Raw genomic sequence first — 22,611 nt, 5'->3', positions numbered from 1 at the left:
GAGAATAAAATCTGGATAGAGGCACCGGTATTTTAGACCTTTATTGGATAGGTGATTTTTTGTTTACTCATGTTAACACAATAATGCTTAAGCCCATGTAAAGAAGTATCAATAAATAAGTTATGCATAATATTGGCGTAAAAATATATTTCAACAACAAGAGAAGGAATTGCCTTTGGATTCGCAGAATTGTCCTTATTCATATACAAAGCTAGTTAGAGTATATATCAGTTGTATGTTATAAACTTGGGTGATGTATTTAAAAGTTTTTTATTAATGTGAAATACAATGCTTAATACATAACAATAAATTAATTTATTTTCTTCAATTGACATTGCGTTGAATTATGGAATATATTGGAACTGCTGTGTGTCGTCGCAATCTCCATAGCTGTAACCTCGTGACAATTTCGGCATATATCAATCGGTCAAATCGTTATTAAAAACTGATAAATCATTGTTAGCAATTGGAATTGATACATTGTTGTAAGTATTTAAGCAAGAATGCAAATTAGTATTGTTTTTAGCCATTGGAGCAGGAAGACTAACGTTGCTAATTGCTATTGATTAATCGATGTCAGCAAACGAAACAAGTAAGTTATTGTAACTAATTTAATGGTGTAAATCAATATCATCAACTTGAGGAGGTTAAATGTGACTATAAATTGGATTATGTAAATCTTCGCCATCAATTGAAATTCGAATAGAAAAATTCTTGATAGAAATTGGAACAGGTCCTTCGTTATCTCAAATTGAACTACATAAATCGTTGTCAGTAAGATGTACAGGTAAATAGTTGTCAACAATTTATAAACGTAATTCATTGCTAAATACTGAATGAAGTACAGTAGTATATTCTGGATAACTTGTAATAAAATCATAACTAAAAAACTTTGCACTTTTTCATTAATCGGCTTACAAACGCACTGATTGCTGCTTTATGTGTTCGTGAATCGAGTTAGATTTAGCCGTTCACAATAATATAAGAGACGTTTTCTTCTGTTGCTGTGTTCAGAAAAAGAACACGATTGAAAGTTCACTATAAACCATAAAAGTATAGGGGTATTCACTCTCTCTTGTAAACTCATTGCAAGGAGCACGAAATGCAAGAATGCTATACAAAAACTGCAAGACTGCGAGAACACCTCTGTTGCAGAATTGCATCATCAAAATGAATCAGCTGTTTTTGCAGCCGTATCAAATTGAGCAAAGAAAAATAAAAGTATAACAATGCCGCGAACAAGTGAAATACAAAAATGTATAGATTTTTTTATTGAAAATAGTGCTTTTAATATTCTGATTGAAGGTATTAACATGTTGTTAATGTAGTTTTCACTACTATATAGTTTCTATTTGTTAGATGATGCAAATTACTGGGAAGTGATGGAGCAATAAAATGAAGACCTTTTGTTTACTTTAGTAAACCATCACAGAAATCACCAACCCGTACCAAAATCTATTCAATGGAGATCTACCATTCTTCAAGAATTTGATGAAGGCCGTTTTTATCAGATGCTTAGAGTAAATTGGAACGTATTTTCCTTAATAATCTCACTAATAAACTATTAAGGATTGCTATTGTTTTATATCGTTTGGGTTCATCAGGCGAAAATGCGGCTATTCGTAAAGTCGCTACATTATTTGTTGTTGGAGATATATGTAATAATAATATAATATAAAAATAATTGTTATAATAAAAATATAACTAATTCTTAATTTATTATTGTTATTTGTTATATTTTTTATCGAGGGGGTAGTGGGGCTTTGCACAGCAGAACGCACGACTTTCGGTGCAGAGCTGGATGATGTGTTGTTTGCAGACGATTCAATAAAAAAAACTTCGTTGCCTAGCGCAGAACTAGTTGGTGGCTATGGCAATGTTTCCGTACAAAATTAGACATGCGTCCAAACACTTCATTCAATAGTTCAAAATGTGAACAAATTTTCGTAAGTTTCGCTGAAATTGATAAATAGATAAATTAATTCACAAATGTATATGTATATAATATTATATTTGTGAAAACTTAATTAATGGTCACATCGATTTAAATTATTGAACGAAACGCATGTATATAGCATAGCCATAGATTAACATATCTCGAAATTTTACTAACAGTCAATTCAAATTTAAAAATGAGAAGCAACAAATGAAAAACAGCTGATTTCCGCCATTTCTGGTTTGTTGCAAGCAAATATACATAGGTTTCAGCATTGGAAGATTGCACGCAATTGCACGAAATTTTGTGCGTGTATTTTGTTGTTGTTATTTGCATTCTCGTACAATCTGTGCATTTCGTGCACCTTGCAATGAGTTTGCAAGAGAGAGTGAATACCCCTTATATATATGGGTTTCCATAAAAGGAAACACATTTTGAAAATGGAGAGTAATTCTCGAAAGTCAATCAATTTATTTAATATATTCGAATATTGTATAAAATTGATGAAAAATCGTATGTAAACACAGAAGTAGTTATTTCAATTTATTTGTAAAGTGATTTTTTATCACGCTTCCACTGGTCTCATTTAGACAGTTTTCTCCATTCATATAAATGAGCTCATTATAAATAAATTAACTAATTTAAGACGAAAAATATCGAATGTAATCATTAAAAATAAAATTCCCACAAGGAAAACTACCAGAATTTGAAATATTTGTCACATGTTTTATATGTAAAATGTAATATTAAGTTTCTGCTGCTTTCTGAGTAAGTTACTTAGTACCATTGAGCTTTTTGTCGCCTACATTAGCACAAGTTACTTATGAAATGGAAAAGAGCTTTTATGTGTCAAATTTTTTTAATTGTAGAGCTTTCTTTGTTCACATTTTAATTGTAAACAGCTGACATTAAACAACTGACATTTTGTGTTGTTAGAAGAAAATAATTTTGCATGAAAAACGCAGAAAATTTAAATAATTTAATGCATAATGTATGTTATATAAATGTAGCAGTTGTTGCATATAGAAAATAACGTGCAATGATTTCTAAAAGAACACAAATTATATAAGTTGTGTAAGTTTTATTGCAACTAATATTAACACTAATAATTATTATTAGTTTAATAAATATATTGACTAGTCACTACGTCCGTTACGGCTCTTTCGTGCAGATATCCTCTTTTCATCTTCAAAATTGATTAGTCTATCAACCCTGTGTGGTCGAATTCTGTTTACTCTTTGCATGGTTAATAAAATTTACTTAGTAAGTTAAGCTTACTAAGTATGCAGTGGAAGCATACTATAAACACTCACAAGCTTTGGTTAAGAAAAAGTAACTAAAATAAGCTCCTTCTTTTTCAGAAGTATAAAAAATGAATCAATAAATATTTTCAGAGATCATAAATTTATCGCAGTTGAACAAAATGCTTAGTCTTATTGCAATGTTTCCACTGCTTACTTAGTAAGTTACATAAGATATTTATTGCATGTGCGAAAACTTTTATGTGTCGGAAAGTTCTTCAAAAAACCTAAGGCGGTTTGTGTTTTTTTTAAATAAAATTTACTTAATAGGAATATGAATAAACAGGGTACTACCTCCCATCGGAGTGGAATACCGCGACCACGGTTGATCTCTTGTACTGTGACAGGTCCTAACCGAACAGAAGACATTCCTCTTCCGAATGAAAGTCAGAATGTCTGCCGTTGAGGACCTCAGAAGGGGAGAGTAGTTCTCGCTGGGCAGGCTGGGCAGTCACAGAAAATGTGAGTGGAAGTCTCGTCTGCTTCAAGACAGAGACGACAATCTACCCATTTTCACCGCAGTCCACGGTGACCCGTTAAATATCCTATCAGCAGCCTCAACTCTGTTCTGCTGAAGAAGGATACCTTACCATAACTATAGGAATGAACTAGCTTTTTAGCCTAACGGTTACCAGAAATGTCACGCCAGTAGCGAAAGTATTAAATACGTAATTGATATATTAAGTCATTTATATACACATATTTTATAAATCTATTTCATATTCAATTGAAAAAATAAAAATTTTATTAAAAACTTCCAATCAGCATCTTCGTTTACAGCTAAAATTTTGATTATTTATGTTTTATATATAAAATATATGGCAAATATTTTAAATTTTGATAATTTCCTTTATAGAAAATCTATGCTTTCGACATTTTTGGGCTAATTTGGGCTAATTCTGACACCGTTACTTAAGACCAGGCTTTCTTGAGATCTACTTTCAGTGAATCCATGCTACTTGTTGGTGCATTTGCGATTTGCGTTTTATTAACGCTTAAGCATGCTCAATAGGATTAAGGTCTGGTAATGGAGGAAGACTTTGATGCTACCGTGCATCATAATAAAGTAGCCATTATTTCACTGAAAGGGTAGTATACTGAGAATAGTTGTCCTGTTGGAAAATTCAATGATGCCCAAAACCTGATTTGTTCACCGAGGGCTGTAAATGTTGTTACAAAATTTTCTTATATTGCTGTTGGTCCTTTATATCATCAATGAAAGCCAACTTAAAGTTTTAATACTTGGCTCTCTTCCTTTTTCTTTGCCCATAATGACTCATATAACTTAGACTGACAATAAAAAAAACGGTAATAATAACGAATTCAGACTTCTATTAACCAAGTTTAAACAAAACAAGATATATAACAGTACTTCTTTTCTGATAAAATTGCCGAAAATTGTCCGCTAGTCGAAATTTTGCATGTGTATTTAAACTTTTGTCCCTGACTGTATATATAACTATGTATATGTATTTATGTATATGTGCATATCATAAATTTATATATCAAAAAAAGAACTTGATAATTATTTATGTATATAACTAAAATTATATAATTTATTATTATATTATTAAGTACACATATACATATATGTAAACATATGCCATTAGTATGTACGTGTAAACACATATTTTCGAAATGTACAACCAAAAACCCCAACAATAAAGATTGATTGGCTTCTTTTGTATTATAGAAATAAAAAAATCCATGTTTATGTGTACCACATATATAAAGCTATATGAAAATAATAAGTTATCAAAACATTTTTGTCTTTTAATGAAAATATATCATCGTAAGTGTACATACATAGACAATATATGCAGGACCGTGAAAAGGGCGTTTTATATTATCCATTGACTGTTTAATCAAGTAATCTTGGTATTCATCTGTCAAATAGTAGGTTAAGAATCTATTATATTAAACTAGTAGAATTTTCGTAACCATTTCAATTTTCATTTCGTATTTGAGAAAGAAAACAATAGTTGTCAAAAAGTTAAAGTGAGTTAAAGAAAAATTGTCTTGCACAGAATGAATAATCACATACCAAGTTTTTATACTATGATGTCTTATCGGTCTTTTGGTTCAAAACAAGCGTTAAAACGTCGGTCACGTCGTATTCGTGGTTTAGCACCAAATGCAGAAATTCCAGACTGCCATTCAGGTACTTCAAATTCCATATGCCACTTTTTGGAAACGAGGGAAAATGGTTTACCTGAGGTAATTGACACTCAAAATATATATATATATATTACATATTTAATGTTTTTATTCTACATTTTATATTTTTTATTATATATTTGTGCGCATACAAATTTATTAAATTTTATTAAAAAATCTTTATTGTTTTGAAGAAGTGCCAGGTAAATAGTGATGGAATAATGCATATTCTGTTGCAACGCAAATTATTAAAAGAATATCGCATTAGTCTTCCGATTGGAGTCCATGGCATAGTGTCTTCCAACTGGCTTAGTCGTCATAAAGTTATATTTAGTACCAGTGACAATAAGGTAAGTTTAATATTTTAATACTTATTTGATGTAATCCATTATCTTCAATATGTTATTACAATAAATCCCTAAATGACTGCAGCTGTTCACGTACGATGTGAACAAAAAATATGCTCAAGAGATAGAAAACTTTTGTTATTGGAATACGCATTATAATCGAATGGAGATAATGGAGTTAAATCCAAGTAAAACTTTGATTGCTGTATCAGCAAAATGTGATTACGAACTAATGATCTACCAAGTACCTCAGCTAAATCCATTAGTGTTATGCATCCCTCCGGGTTATTTAATGAGCATTTTCTATGTGTCATGGATAAATGACACAACTCTGCTGGCAAGCTGTGGTGCTACTGTATATATATGGGATATCTCTGAAGAAAATTTTGAATATGTCAGCAATAGATATATTCCCGTAACGCGTATTAAATCTAAATCCGAAGATTTTTTGTTGGTAAATAAAAATATTTGTACATATTTGTATTGTATTTTCATAATTCATTTAATTGCAGAATGGTGGTATATGCTACAATGCGAAACATGGACAATATATCACAATGGGTGCATTAGGTAAAGTGTATTTGTTTTGTGTTGAGACTTTGAAGAAAAAACTCTTGTTCCAACTCGAGAATAGTGCAGTGGTTCGCGAATTAAGATGCCAAATTTATGTTGCAACCCAAGGGGACGTTTTAGTCAGTTACGGAAGTTATTCTTTCAGCTTATATGATATACGTGCCCCACTAGTAAGTTCTCTGAATTATAGATATACTTGTATTACAAATTGTTTATAAGGCATTTGTAGATACACAATTTTTTGTAATTATATAAATATTATATTTTTATTATATATATTAACTGAAGTTATTACCAAATTCTCGCTGATTGTCTGAAATTGATTGTCAGGCTTCGTATTATTGATAGATGGAATCATAATTATATTATTCTGTAGTGAAATCGAAATTTATTATTTTTATTACATATATTTTCATTGTGCTTTCTTACCAATAGTGCTGCCAAACTGTTTACCACTTTCCCAATGATTCGTCCATTAGGAAGTGCGGCTTTCTCAACGATTTTAGTATTATAACTTGTGGAGAACAGCCGTTAACGTTGTGTGATATACGTCACGACATGACTCGATTTAATATTAGTGCTGTCGGATCAGTTACGGTAAGAAATTTTCATTATTTCCTTTATAGTATTATTATATTAATAATAAATTATATTTCTATTTGATGCAGACAAATTCTCACGGAGCCCCAACTGTATATACTTACTCCTACGACTCTGTTGGATGTAGAATATTTACTGGTGGCGAACATGGTTATGGAGCAATGTGGACATAATAATATTGTTTTGTGGCTTTGCTTTTGATTATAATTATAATAAGCATAATAATTAATTAGTACTCGTATATGGAAATACACCAAACAAAGAAAAAAATAAAAACTACAACTTTTAATATTCACTTAAATTCATTTATTATTATTAATTAGTCACAATTTACAGATATAAAAATGTTTTGGTTTTTTTTATTTTTTTTTTAAAAATTGCGAAAAAACGACTTATATTTCATTAATTGTTTCTTTATGCATTTATATTTAATTTTTGTTTTTGTTCAATGTACGTTTACACAATTGAACATATGAAATGACACTCTTATTTTTAAGTTCACATTATGACTGACTTTATTAGTAATTAAAACCAGTGTAGAACCATAAGTAGCCTAAAAGCTTATGTACTAAAATAACTTATTGTATAACAGTTGTAATGTCATTTATAGCTCGAATATACTCAGCCGTCGCCAAGGTTCTCAAAAGAAAATTTATTTAAAGAGAACCTATCACTTCTGATACCTGAACTGATCCGACGATATAACACAAATACATGTGACTATTAAAGTTATGCGTGTTGTATTATAGATCGAAGACAACACGCCCTTCGCTATTCACTGTAAAAGCGTCCAGAGCTCGGAGAAGTTAGGTTAATACAGTTCGCGACACTATAGTATAGACACACGTTACTATTGAGCAACCTAGATTCAGTCACGGTTCAAGCCCTGAATCTTTCTTGCCAAAATTACGCAACCTTCAGTTGTCTACCTCGCCTTCAGTTGTCTACCTTAACAACGTTTTTACAGGTGGTTGTGTACTCTTTGTGGAATGTGATCCTTGTGATCCTTGTTGATTTCTGTACTCAGCCGTGTTCGTGGACTTGGAACGTTAAATTTTTAATTAATAAAATTTTAGTTGTTACACAGCTGAAAGCTAATAATTAAAGGCTTAATTATAACAAAGTATAACCAGTATGAATACTATTATTTTTTTTTAATTTCAAAACTTCAGTATCTCAATATTTAAAAATGTATAAAAAAGATTTTGGTTGCATATGGAATCATTAATAGGTAATTGTTGAATGAGTATTATGTATAGTTCGAACTGTTTGATAAGATTATGCCTTTGAGTGGTTTAGTTTTCTACTACAGTCATATAGTCATAGTGATATTTCGCTGTTATTTTGATGTTCTCTATCGAATTGTCACTTGAATTTATAGTTGTTATGTCTACGAATACCGGACAGACCCGACAGAAATGCGCAACAAAACTTGCGATATTGAATCTAGCATAACGCATTATTCATTATTGGGTAACGAATATATTAATTTATTAAAATCACTTCAATTTCAAGCATAGATTTCCGCATGATAATATGTTATTTAAACAACAAGTCTCTGTTAATTAATGTATCTATAACAGTACACAACCATGCCTTAATATTCGTTTTGTGAAAATATTGCAGGCGTGCCTGTAATTGAAGTTTGGTGATTGGTAATTGGTAATTGAAGATTCGTAATCTCCATCCTTTTACAATTATTTTTTATGAAATTTACATCATCGGTAATTAAATGATCAAAAAAAAAACGCTCCTGTGCTTCTGTAGGCATGACTAATATAAACTCTGGTCCCAATTTTATAAAAAAGTCTGTGCCAGTCTATGATAATATATTTCATTAACTTCCACTTTCAGTTATTTCAATAGGAATACTACACTATATTGCATGTCAATAAAGTGAAGTACTGTAGCACACAACCTCGGTGCTGTCTGCCAGCACCCAGCACTTTCCTCTACTAATGCGTTGTTGTTTTTTTATGGGATCCTATCGATTTTATTATGTTTTAAATGTTTCCAAGTGTTCCGTTCCTGGAGTTGTTGCTTTGTATTAAATACAATCCAATAAATTATTAATAAATAAAATTTATGTTTTGTAATGCAAACTTGCGAAAGAAAAGAAAACTTTTATGAAAATAGTCACAAAATTACCTTCGAAAAGTGGGAAATCTGCGATACCTAAAGGACTTTCGCACAAGGCAAAAGAAAGAGTAAATTACTAAGAAGCTTTACTGTCGGTTTCATACTATACAAAACAAATTAGAATGTTTGGTTGTTGGGAGGTAAAAGGGGGTTAGGTTAAGCTTTTTTGGAAAACGGTTTTAGTAGCAGGTTCTCCATTTTTGTGTGTTTTGTAAATAAATGGCTTGGAAAGCGCTTTATCGATACACGTCATTAATTATATATAATTGTTTTATTTATAATTTTGAAAATTCTTACCGAAGTCAAAAAGTGAAAGCTATTAAGAAATGTGCAGTAATTAAAAAACAAAATAATGTACATAAAAAATAAATTTATAAAACTTTAACTTTGCACATACATAGTTTATGAGAAATATAGGGGATTTCTACTAATATAAGGTGTTTAAAAAATTACAAACTATATTTTTGTAACAAAATATGATAAGATACGATAAGATAAGCTTAATTATATAAAATTTTTGCTTGTTTATGATTTAGTCATCTAGTCATTCTCTATTCTCTCTAAATTCACTTTTCTATTTTGATCAATGGAGTTTCCACATTTAGAAACATTCTTCGATGACCTGATAACCTGTCTCTGCTTCATCCTTTAAAAGGTTTGAAGGGTAATGCCCATCTCCTACTAAATACAATAGACAAATGGGAATAGTATGAGCATATTCAACTGCAGTCTTTTGTAGCAAAAACAGATAATTAATCCTCAATTTTAAAATAGTATTAAAGAGTATACTGCGTCTGATGAGTACTACAGATCTGTTGTGTTGATTCCGGATATTATCATTTAAATTCATAACGATTTCCCTGTATTAATGCTTTATTCCTTTGCTCCTGTATTGTTTGTTATGGAAGGATATGTGTAGGAGCCTGGTGTTTTAAAACTCTGCTGAAAGTAAGATTTCAAAATGAAAAGAGAAACCATGCCATAATGATCCTTCTAAAATGCATTTTTACCAAGAATAACTACTGCCGATACTTACTCACCTCATAATAGACAAAGTTCATAGTTTTGTAAAAGGCAAGTATAAAACTGCATCAAAAATTAAATTTAAATAATTTGGAGAGGAAAAGCCAATCATATATTTTAAGGAAAAAAAATTTGAATGTTCATTGCACTTTATGTCAAAAAATTAAAATAACTTGAATATAAAAAATTGTATTTCATCTGAGTTAACTTCAAGTCAAAGAAATATATTTTATTTTTCATAAAGATTATTTCTTAACTCGAAACTCCTACAATACTTTGGGGCCATAAGATTTATTTAGTGACCAATATTATCAGTTGTCTGATTTTTTGGTTAAGCTTTTTAAAAATTTACGAACTCTGTCGTCGCGCCAAAGTACTTCTTGATTCCTATTTCTAAAAGTTCATAAAAAGTAGTCCCATCGTTTTGAAGTTAAAGACTTCTCAAGAAAATTGTTGTGGACTTCGTTGGTTATTTTCGGTAAGTTCTCTTTACAAATGTTTGTTTTATTGATAATGGAATCTAAGTTTATTTTAATTTTATTGCGTTTAGTTTGAAGGACTTTTAAGCTAAAGTGTTTATCTAGTTAAACAAAATGACGGTTCTTGACCTAGAAATCGAAGAATGTAATTTGAACCAAATAGAAATGAATTATATACTGGAATTTCTCCGTGATGGCATAAAGGCGCTGAAAACAGTCGATGAAATCGTTAAATATGTTAAAAGTTGTCTGGATCAGATATGGTATGCTGGCTTTCACATAACATGCCATCCGGATCATTCTGTACTTCTTGGTACATTATACCATCAAGGCGCGCGTATTAGATATATAAAAACAAATATTCATATATTCAAAACTATTCATTAAATTGAAATCATTAATTTAAAATGTAATTTAATTTATTGTAAAAGCCATTCATAATTATGTTTGTTAAATCATAATTAAATTATCAGTTTTAAATAAATCAGTTTTAAATAAAATCTTGAACTAAGTAATACTTAAAACAGTTAAGCGTTTGAAATTGTTTATATGTGTGTTGTACAGGGTTTTCATTTTGTGGTTTCGAAAATAATCATAGACAATATACTTCTGGTTAAACTTTGAAGTAGATTAATTTTTCTACTTGAAATCTTGCAGTACTGAATTGTTTTGAGGTGGTTTTCGCTTTGTTTTCAAAGTCTCAAGAGTTGGATTGTCCATTCACATCCTAGTAATCCTAGATAAAAATATAGATAAATTTGTACAATATCTATAATGTAGATATTGTATTTACAGGAGATCTCATTTAATACAATTTAATCATATAAAATATATATTGTTAAACACATTTTCCGTTTATGTGACAAATTCTAACATTATCTAATACAAACATATGAGGATATCTACAAGTATTGTAGTGAGAGAGCGTTCGGCATTTTATTTTAATGTATTTTGAGTCAGTGATCATTTCAGCAGTGGTTCTCCCTGACTTAAACTTGATATGGCGATAGACACTGGTACAATAATGAAGTTTTTTAGTGTTTGGTTCATAGTTTGTAAGGAAGTTATACCAAATTTTAATTTTAATATTAAGAATTTAGAATTATGCAAGATGCCCGATTAAAATTCTAATCGAAAAGTATTTCTCCTATAATATTCATCGTCTCAGAAATGGATTATTTATATAGCTTAATACTGAACTGGAGGAGAGTAGCAGAAGATAGGGACAGATGCAGGCAAATCGTGAGGGAGGCCAAGGTTCATACTCGACTGTAGTGCCAAATAAGAAAAAGAAGAATACTCACTTTATTTTATATTTATTTTTATTTATTATTATAAAACAAATAATTTCTGATGGTGTACATTAAGTGCTTGTATTTATTCCGCTCTTCTTCACTGATAATTAAATGCGTCTGCGGTTTGATAATTATGGGTTTTGCATTCAAACTGTCATTGATTGGACTAATGCTCGCTTTACACCACTGATTATGACTGTAAGCACATTAAATGCATTAAAAATGTGCAGTCAATTTAAACTTAATTAATTTTTAAAGAAATTAAATCGATTTTATTTTCAAAAAAAACCTTGTGCATTTCAAATTCTAAACAAAACTTTTCAACGGCTTCAAAGGATCTGAGGGAATGTGTTCACTTAACACTGCCAGCCATTCAGAGTAATTGTTGCATCTTCTCATGAATTTTTATATCGATTTTACTACTTTTAATGAAATGTTTACTTAGAAATAAAATATTTTTATGTTCATATAAAAGACATTGCTCCCTAAATTACCAGATACTTTTCCACTCGCATTGTTCGCAGTGCTCTAAAAACTTTTCTATTAGGTATTAAATTTACAATTTACACGTACTTTCCTTTTGTTGTGCTTTTTGTTTTAGATATAAATTTTAATGAAATTTTTTATATGAGTAGCTTTTATTGTTGTTGCTTTTATTATTGTTGTGCAACCACGTTTAATGCTGCATTCATTCGATATTGAAATACTTTCACAACATTTATATTCCATGAGTATATTTTGACAAGCCATAAAGGCACTTAACATATAGCATGTGTTTATTTAATAGCGAATTTATATATTAATATCTAATTATGTGTGAAATTTATTATAAATTCGCAATAGTTAACATTTCCGGGCCAAATGTATTTAGCAGATTTTAATTACTAAGCTAAAATAAAAATAGTTTAAAATATTCATGAAACTGCAAATATTATTCGAGCTGTTCGTAACTTCTAGCATGATCTAGTTTGAATCTAGTTCGCTTGAAAACTACTCAAAAATGTTCTAATTCGAAGATAAAATGTATTTGAACAGAAAAACACTCAAAATAGCAACCAAAAGTGTAAGGAATTTGAGTTCCTTGAACTCGAAATTTATCATCGAGTTTTTCAAATCCGACTCTACTGGAGGGACTCAAGCTCCTTGAAGCACTGGTATTTAATAAACTTCATTTGAGAAGAGTCAGCACGTTTATCTTTGGCTGCACACGAAACTGCAAAAATGTGAAAGTGCAGCTCAAAAAAAAAGGTGTTTGTTGTTATTTTGTTGTGATCTAAACTGTCCTGAGCAGCAAGCATATATAAGAATGAAATAAAGAAATTTCCAGAATCGAGTAAGGCGGTGAAATTTAGACAGTGGTAGATGGTTGAATCTGTGCTGGAAACATAAGCATATAATGACAATATATATGAGGGAAGTAATGCTAAAGTAAGGAAAAGGACAAATTCGAAGGTCCCGGTCGTTGGTCGTTCTAGAAAGCAATTATAACAAGAGTGGCAGAAATTGAAATTGAATCAATTACGATTCAGAAAGCAAGGGGTAGGATGTAGAAAACTTATATATAAATGTTGAACACCATTCACAAAATCAGCAAAGTTTTTGAAAGTTCAAAACACGTCTGTTTGTTAGTTAGAGTTCATCTCACTAACCCATTGAGTCATAAGCGGAATAACCGTTAAACGAGACATTTCAAACAATAACTTGTCATTTGTAATATAATATCCACATATATCTATACCTAACTTTGGCCAGTTCTAAATTGAACGTGCAAGGTCCCTTTCATTGCCATATCTAAAAGTAAGATATGTCTTGGAATCACTCTTACGAATAAAAATATGAAAAACACTTAGTCATTATGTTCTCTGAAAGAAAAAAGGTCTATTCGTTAAAAAAAATAAAATATTTTCATTTGCTTTTCTGTCGAGAATTGTTAGTTCAAATAATGCCATAGCTTTATGAAATTTTATTATTATGATTTTATAGTCTGAGTTTTTACTTTTAATCCCCCTAGGTTCCTCCAAACTTAACCCAATCGCGTTGCCTGTTTACTAGTTGCATTGCATTTTCTTAATTTTGCGTATGGAATCTATTATTTAATGCAATTGTGGGCTAGTTTTGGGTTTAATACGATTGCCAAACAAAAATTAATATTCATTTAAATAATTTTAAATTCAATTAATTCAAGACTGCATGCAATTTAATTAATACCCCAATTAACCATCTTAATCAAACATAATTTAATTATATTTAATTTGAAAATAAACAGTGACATAAATGTATGGACGTCCGAAGGAAAAATTCAATTTAAGTTTAAACTACAACGTTCTAAATTTTTCCTGGTCAATATCTATAACTTTTTAGTCAGCATGACAATATGCGATTGTAGAATATTCAGGGTTGTCAATAATAAACTTATGTGTGTACTTTGCATTCATCTTCGTCGGGGTATTTTTATAGTAATGATTCGCAAAATGTTGGAAATATATCTTCTTCATATTTCGTTTTTTTTTTGGATTTCTGAGTATCTAGAGTATTTTCAAATTTTTAATATGGCCGATTTAAACTATGGCTCTGACTTGTTCGACGAACGAGTTGCACACCACAACTCCAAAGAACCTTCGGCATTTTCATTATTTTATTTGATTTTTATTAAATTTTCAAATACTCTTCCTGATTGGATAATTTTCACTCTTTTAAATAAATATTTTCAACACTTAATTTATGCACAACATGAAAAAAAACTTTGAAACCTAAAAGAACCAAAAAAAAAATAAAATTCTTTGTAAAAACTTTTATAGATTACCGAATAATAGGTAGGTGCAAATATATATGTACACAAGCGTATTTAATTGGATATAACGAAAATGTAATATTAAGTAAACTTTTAAAATATGCTTGCATATTATTTCATACAATTGTAATATCTAAGACAAAGCCAAATTGATTTATTTATTTCTGAACTGATATAAAATATATATAAAATTGTATACGATATAATATATAGTATATTAGAATCGCCATAATTCGTATCCCGGTGAATCGCAAACCTCAATAAGTCGTAATCAACTGGTGGTCCCGTAAATAAACTTCGTTAATTCGTAAAATTTTTATACATTTTGGTCCCCTCGTTAATTCGGATTTCACTTAAAATTCAATGAACATTAAATCTCTTATAGTTTGTAATGCAGAAAAATGAAATCCTATAATTCGTAATGCTGAAGAAAAATCTGTCTGCAAACTCAAGTTGCTTCAAGAATATTCGCAAGTTTCAAATACTTTACCGACACAATAAGAAGGCGTGGATTACAATGGGTTTAACGTCTTATAAATACTAAATATCGAAATATAATGTTATTAACGTACCTTTGTGCAGCGCATAGTGGGTCCACTAATCTCAACTACGTAAAATTGAAATTTTTACCACAAACATCACTTCCAAGCTGCAGCCCCTTGACCAGGGTATTATAAAAATTTGAAATTATTTTATCACAATGAAATGGTTATTAATCTGGTTAATAGCATTTATAAAAAAAAGTTCAAATGTATGCTATTTATCTTGTTTCCGAGCTTGCGGTTTTTATAAAGATTTGAGCGAAAATTTATATCGAGTCGAACAATTCAACATACGTTCTCCATGGGACCAGTATGCTCACTTCGTTAGCTGATAACTGATACTTTTCCCCTTGAAATAATGTATTTACCGTTTTAATTTCAAAAACTTTTAAGAAATCCTAATAATAGGGATAGCTCCAGTTTATGTGTTTTAGTAAATCTTTTGTGGGATGGTTAACAATGTGGGATTATAAAAATCTTCCCTAAAAACCTATTGATGCTGGTAGCCAATATTTAACTCTGATATAGAAAAGGCATAATTTTTCTTTTTCATAAGCGGAATTGCAAGAACTCATGCGATATTTCTTTGAGTTTCACCTTTATCCAGAGCAACCTCTCTTTTTTGAGTCGAATTGATTCGTGGATCAATTCTTTATGAAAAATTCTTGTGCAATAATGTAAAAGAACTCAAAATTCTCTAAAATTTTCCATAAATAATTTGCATTTATCGACTTCTAAAAGTTTCAAATTCACTTTGTGCTTGTTTGAAATACAATAACCAGTTAGCACTCCATTCATTGTTTTTAAGCCTGATCTAGATAAAGAAGATATTTTCCAACTTTTAGTATTTCGGGAAGAAAATGTGGTCCAGCGGGACCCTTCGCCTTCATACCATTAGTGGTTCTCTTTAATCTTGTTTCTCATTGCTTCTTTATTGTTTTTAAATCCGATCTAGATTAAGAAGATATTTTCTTGCTTTTAGTATTTCGGGAAGAAAAATTGGTCCAGCGGGATCCTCCTCCAAATGCGATTTGTAGTTTTTTTTACTGTTGTATTCCAGGCTAGCAGTTTTAGGTCTTTGTTCAGTTCGTAAGCCAGCTCAATTAATGTTAAAGTACTTTTACACCATCACGGTTAACTTGACTAATTTGCAGCAATTACAGTCATCTTTTATGTTATATCGTATCCATATCAAAATGTGCTAATGTATTTCGATAATTTGAAGTGTAAATATAATTTTATTTTAATGTTTTTAAAATAATTTTTACACGTTTTACAAAACTACTACTGAGACTAGTTCCGAAGACAGTCTATACAAAAATTTTAAATTTAAATTTATTATAATTTATATTGGATCTCATAATTTTTTTTTTTCAGCATAACTATTGTCATCAATCCGCTACTGTTATAACGCCTAAAAACTTTGGAACTACTGTCGCTGTTGGAACATTTCACCAAGAGCTGAATTTTTATCCCATTTGATTGATGGATGCTTAGGCTTTGAAAACATTAGCAATTGCTGTTTATACATCGTTTGATATGCATACAGGGTATGTTGTTTAAATTCAATATCTAAACTAAAACAAAACATGTCTTGTACAAAATAATATATTTCGTTAGCTTGGCGCCTTAATACTTCAGTGTTACAAAACTCGTTCAATATTTTTCCATTGGGTCTTTCACATTTTTTGGCTATTGAAACGTGGCTGTGGCTTCCACAGTCTTTTCGCTTTTTTCTTTGGCTTTAATATAAACATTTCTCAAATAAATTTCCTTTTAATACATTGTGAAGCTACATGAGACTCCGTCCTGAAATAAGACATACCAACATACCAAGCAAACGTACTTAAAACGAATTGTTAAGACCTTTTGCTGTCATTGCACCCTTAAAACAAAAGCAAGCTAAAACCAAACAAAGACATAAAAAGCTTAAAAAAATATAGTCAAATATAAAAAGAAGGATGAAAAACCAAAACAAAAACGAAAATAGTTCAAAACATAGCGAAAGTGCGCCCACCACAAACCAATAAGCACGGAATTAAAGCTGAATTTGAAGCAGAAGCTGAAGCAGAAGCTGAAGCAGAAGCCGAAGAAGAAGCTGAAGCAGAAGCAGAAGTTATAGTCAAAGCTAAAGCCAAGTGCCAAAATGATTGCCAAACATCATGCTGTGCACATTACCGTCGTCGGCTGACTTTAAACTTACTTTGTTTTCCTTTGCCACCAGAATCAGCAGACCGAAAAGCAAGTCAACTTTTGCTAAAGGACACTTTTACATTTCCAACGAGAGCGCATCTTGTGGGTTGGGGCAGGCAGTGCCCGAATTGCTTCAAAGCATTTTAAAGTTGAAGTGTGCGAAGTGAAAGGGAATATCGCACATGTGCTACGGATATTGGGAAACATTTTTAATTAAGAAGACAAAAGTAAATTGTTAGATATGAAAAAGTTTCTTGGCCACAAAATTAGGTGGCATTGAGTGTATCCAGTGATTTTAAAACTTTACACGTTTTCACTATGGTCTCAACATAGAACTTGATGTCTCCTACATATGAAAAAAGCATCTGGTGTTTGTGTAGACATTTGTTAGAACTTTTTTATTTTAAAGTTATCTAAAATAAGAAGCAGTTGTACTTAAATGGTTAGTTTACTAGCGGTACTGAACATCATATAATAGCTTAATAGAATTGCTAATAAATTTCTCAAAAATAAAGTCATATTAAGTTAACTATAACTTCTAAGCAGATCTTTATTTTCTTTAGAATAACTGCAGATTTTATCCGAACTTTATATCAGTTTATCAGATATAAACTAATGCATATTCTGAAAAATACTTTCCTACTATCACTAACCGTTTTTCTGTAATCTTCTTTCGAAGTAAGTATCCAACTTTTTTTTTGCGTCACCACCCTATTAAAAAGTCCATTGAAGATAAATCGTATGAATTCGATTTCCAATTAATATGGTTAAAATGTGATATAATATGTTAGTTAGAGAGAGTGATCAGCAGATAGTTAATATGAAATGTCGCTTGTGACCTATGGCACTGCCTTAATAAAACCAGTTATCTGCCACATTTTTATTTACAATTTAACACCTCTTTTGTTATTATCAAAATAATATGGGTCTTTTCATAAAGTGAATTTTTGTAGATGCAAAGTTCGATGGAATCGTCTTCATTTTCATAATAAGTTTTCATAAATTCAATGCGTTAAGTGACTGTTAAACGAACCTTATGATTAAATGGCAAACAGTGCTATCAAATTACAACTACAAAATGAATAACCGCTTCCAAATATTCATATGGGGAAATTATTTTAAGGCACAAACAGAGTTTCGAGATTAATTCAGAATAAAGTTTATCTATAGTTTTGTTAGACGTTTCTAGAGTGACCTAATCGGATTTGAAATTTTAATGAATGCTAAATTTTTTTTTACTTTAAATATATATAATTTGTAAAGTGTCAATTAAAATATATAAATTCTTGAAATATTTTTATATCGAGAATAAAAATTATTTATGATATAAGTTAATAATATTAAAACAATGTTTTGATTTATGTGCTTCTTCTGCTATAGTCTAAGTAAAAGTGAACGAGCATACTTTCGTGGAGTTGAGAACTACCAAAACCGAAGGGACTTTTTCAGAAAAACAAGTTGATGTCCCGTTTGGCAGCGAACATGCGTTCGAATAATATCACATGATTCTGTTGTTAATTAAACCCAGCGCAGGGGCCTGATTCAAGAAGCACCTATTGTTACCTAATAAAGTTATTATATAGTTATAATATATAAAACGAGTATAGTTATTATTAATAAAACTTCTCATATATTTTAATTTATCATTTTTGATTTAAACTGTACACATGTAAAAACAACATTATTGTAAAGCCACACACCCCTTCAAATAGGATATGCATTATCACTGTTACAAACTTAAAGAATTATTTACGAATAATTAAATTAAAGAAATAATTCCAAGATCACAGATGATTGGCTAAACACCTGTTTGGTGAGAAAAAATTTGTTAATTAAAATAATATAAAACCACTTTTGTTGTTGTAGTTCACTACTTTTCAAAACCTCTCTAAAAAATAATATCGTAAAGGACTTAAATAAAATATGTTTTACTAAATGGACAAGACCGGCTGGGAAAGTTTGCTTTAGAGCATTAGGTTTCAGAAACGCCCATGTGAATTACTTTTAGTCGGTTTTGTATATATTTTTCTTGATCTGACCTTATTAAAATTATGTTAATTTTTTTTTGAACGAAGTGGTATGGAGGCAATGACTGGACAATATATTTTTATTTTTGTGAACATAGAGACAAACACGTCTTGCATTATTGGCTTTAACCCGTCATGACAAACGTCGTTGTGGTTTGGTTGAAAAATCATTTTTATATATCTTTTTTTTACTTATTTTAATAATTGTTGTGTTGTAGTTATTTATAAACTCTGGCTGCCATTTTTTTGAAACTAGCGATACTTCCGTATTTGCATGACTGGATAGATGCAAAACACGTTTGAAGTACTTTTTTTGGCAAACAACTTTTCTGGCATGTTTTGTATCTGCAATTGAAAGTCTATAATTTTTTCAATTGAAATTTCCTTTATTCACTCTATTGCAGATATTATGCAAATTACTTTCTTCTTGCATATTAAGACTTTGCAAACAGGCTGGAAAAGAGGTGGTGAGGCATAGTCCTTTTTTAAATTAAACTTTAACTTCAACAGGAAAATTTTCTCAAAATGTTTTGTGAAGAGGGAAAGAAAATTATAATTATTTTAATAAATAGAAATATTAAAAAACTTTATCTATATTAGATAACGAATTTTGATGTAAAGTTTAAGAACAAACTTTCATACTGAATGCTGAATGCTTTAAAAAATCCTTGAGTTCTTGAGTCCTTGAGGCTTTTAATCGTATTAAAAACAAAGTCAATTTACGTGCAACACACTTCAGTGTTCAGAGACACAGACAGAGACAGAGACACAGACAGAGACAGAGCCAGAGACAGAGAACTTATTTTGAAGTAACACATTATGAAAAGTTGTCGTTTGCCAATGTCAAAATATTCTATAAAAATAACTATAGAAGGAAAATTATATATAATAAAAGAAAATTACAACAGGAGAAAAGATAAATGAAATACTGCTAAGGTAGCAACTTCCAAAATGTTTTATGGCAGTTGCGAAGGAAGTTGCAGAGGCCAGAAAGCCAGAAGGACATGGGGACATGGGGCAGGGGGACAGGAGGACAGGAGGAGAGCACGAAGACTGACAATATTGCCGCACGTAATTTACGCAAATCATAAAATAAATTTAACAACTTTCTGCTGAAAGTACATTATTGATGTGCAAAATGCATGAAATTAAAAATAAAAACGTAGCAAAAGTTCAATACGAGTGTATCAGTAGCACTCAAAAAGGCATTACTTAACAAAAAGTAATAATTGAGTAAACTTTTCACACTTGCGAAAAGCTAAGCGCGCAGAGTAGCCAAGGGCTACTGGTACTACTAGTACGCAGACAACAGGAAAAAATATGTATATCTAAATATGTGTATGAATCTTTGATTATTAAATGTCGGTGTCTTCACATGGCGCATATGTAAAAACACCAACTCCAGCGTAACTTATAAAATATGTATCTTTAAGGCAAGCCTCATTCAATATTTTTCTAATCTGCGGTTTCCGGTCATAGGAATATTTTCAGCGATTACAAAGCAGACGAGCTAGCCAGACGGGGTGCTTCGGGAACACCACTTGGAACACTTAAACGATCTACGCATATCGTTAACATCGTGGAAACTGGCACTGAGTTCTTCCTGTGCCGAACTTTTTAATAAAAGATGGGAAGACTCAATGATATTCAGGCATCTGATGCAATTTCGCCACACACTAATAAACTGTCTCATCGAGATGCCTCGTAGAGATATCAGTCTTGCAGTAGCAGACTAAATCTCCCTATCAACCATATCTGCCGCAGTAGTGGTGACGATGATAGTAACTCCCATCTGCTTTGCTTCTATCTGGCACATGCGTGGCGCCCCTTTAACATTTTAGGGGCTTTCTTTTTTGAGGATCTTGGCGAACTTCAGAACCTCTCTCTAAATAGCACCATAAGCTATGCTAAATGGTTTCACGTCTTGGATTTTTAATAAAACGGTAGCGCAATGGGCCTATAGACCTGAGTGGATCCATTGGAATCGCCGGCATGACTTAACCTAACCTACTTGTAACTTATAAATTAATTACTGCACTCATAATGCTTTTAAACAACAGATATTCTCCTAAATAATCAAAGAATTAAAAAAGTAAATAATACTAACATATGACAACCAAACGGTAATCAGAGGAACCATAACTGACTAGGTTACTAACTTCTTGATATTATGTTGTCACTGTCTTCCATTAAACAATGGTTACCGTAAAAAATATAGAATGTGGCACCGACTTTGTTGATTGTTTATTAGCTAACGACTCACCGGAATAGATTTTGAATGGTTTTCGGGCCACTTTTCCTTAAAAATAAAGAAAATACAAGTGTCAGTGTAAAGTGGGCCCTACATCATACCATACTGTATGATATATTGTTTGAATTCGGTAGACCTTTGGACAATGATAATTGTATTTTCTTCATTTTTGTTGAAATATGGCCCAATAATCATACCACATTCTAAAATCTAAAAGTTATATTGACTAGTGACATTTATAAATGATATTATTTTCTTGATTTTTTGCTAGAAAAACATTTGGTTCAATTAATGTTGGCAACATTGACTTGCTTCTGCCAATATGGGAATATGGTCTTCCCGATATTTTTGAGCATTTTGTTTGACTTGTGTTACAAGCAAATCCTGCGCTAATTATAAGCAAACAGGAGTAAGTGTAAACATTTTCGGTTGGTTTGAAATGCCTCATAAATCACACAATTTGCACAAAATTTATTATTTCAATTTTTGTGCTTATTCAATACCAAACCAAACCAAACTGAACCGAACCAAACCAAACCAAACCGATCCAACACCGAGTTTGTTTCATTTCATTTCATTTGTGGCGATGCCTGCTCCTGGTGGTGTTCTGTAATAGTAATTGGCACATTTTGTGTGCAGAATTTATTCGTATTTATGTGTTGATTTGTGACACATTTTAAAGTCATTTGCTTGGCAGAGATGTAAACACTTTGTGATTTATGCATATTTCCACTACGGAGCCGTCCGCATCCACAGTGCGAATATGCGTCGGTGTGACCGTAAAATTAAGATTTATTTGTAGAAAGTGCAATTGTGCGGATTTAAAAAGGATTCGAGGCAAATTGTTATAGTACGGCTGCGGGACTTAAATCATTTTATTAACAAAATTAAACATTTTGTAATGCTTAAAAATTTATTTATTTTTATATATTGGCGCCCCAAAAGATTTATTCACAT

At 30.9% G+C, this 22,611-nt stretch overlaps 1 protein-coding gene across 1 annotated transcript; it reads left to right on the top strand.

Moving 5' to 3' along the window:
• The first annotated feature begins 5,298 nt into the window (after positions 1-5,298).
• On the top strand, positions 5,299-6,623 carry LOC119687509 (DDB1- and CUL4-associated factor 12-like protein 1). Its single transcript, XM_038101842.1, has 5 exons — positions 5,299-5,454; positions 5,589-5,744; positions 5,827-6,195; positions 6,254-6,484; positions 6,603-6,623. The coding sequence occupies exons 1-5, from the start codon at positions 5,299-5,301 to the stop codon at positions 6,621-6,623; spliced, it is 933 nt and encodes a 310-aa protein (XP_037957770.1).
• The last annotated feature ends 15,988 nt before the right edge of the window (positions 6,624-22,611 follow it).

The sequence above is a fragment of the Teleopsis dalmanni genome, chromosome X (assembly GCF_002237135.1).
Source record: "Teleopsis dalmanni isolate 2A chromosome X, ASM223713v2, whole genome shotgun sequence".
In the NCBI taxonomy this organism is placed as follows: Eukaryota; Metazoa; Arthropoda; class Insecta; order Diptera; family Diopsidae; genus Teleopsis; species Teleopsis dalmanni.
The sequence above is the reverse complement of the archived record's forward strand: the minus strand, read 5'-3'. Positions and strand labels throughout refer to the sequence as shown.

Bases quoted from the DNA above. Each gene is read 5' to 3' on its own strand.
- LOC119687509 (XM_038101842.1), top strand. From the start codon at position 5,299: ATGTCTTATCGGTCTTTTGGTTCAAAACAAGCGTTAAAACGTCGGTCA. The intron at 5,455-5,588 runs GTAATTGACACT...ATTGTTTTGAAG, and splicing joins GGGAAAATGGTTTACCTGAG to AAGTGCCAGGTAAATAGTGA. The intron at 6,485-6,602 runs GTAAGTTCTCTG...TATTAACTGAAG, and splicing joins ATGATATACGTGCCCCACTA to TTATTACCAAATTCTCGCTG.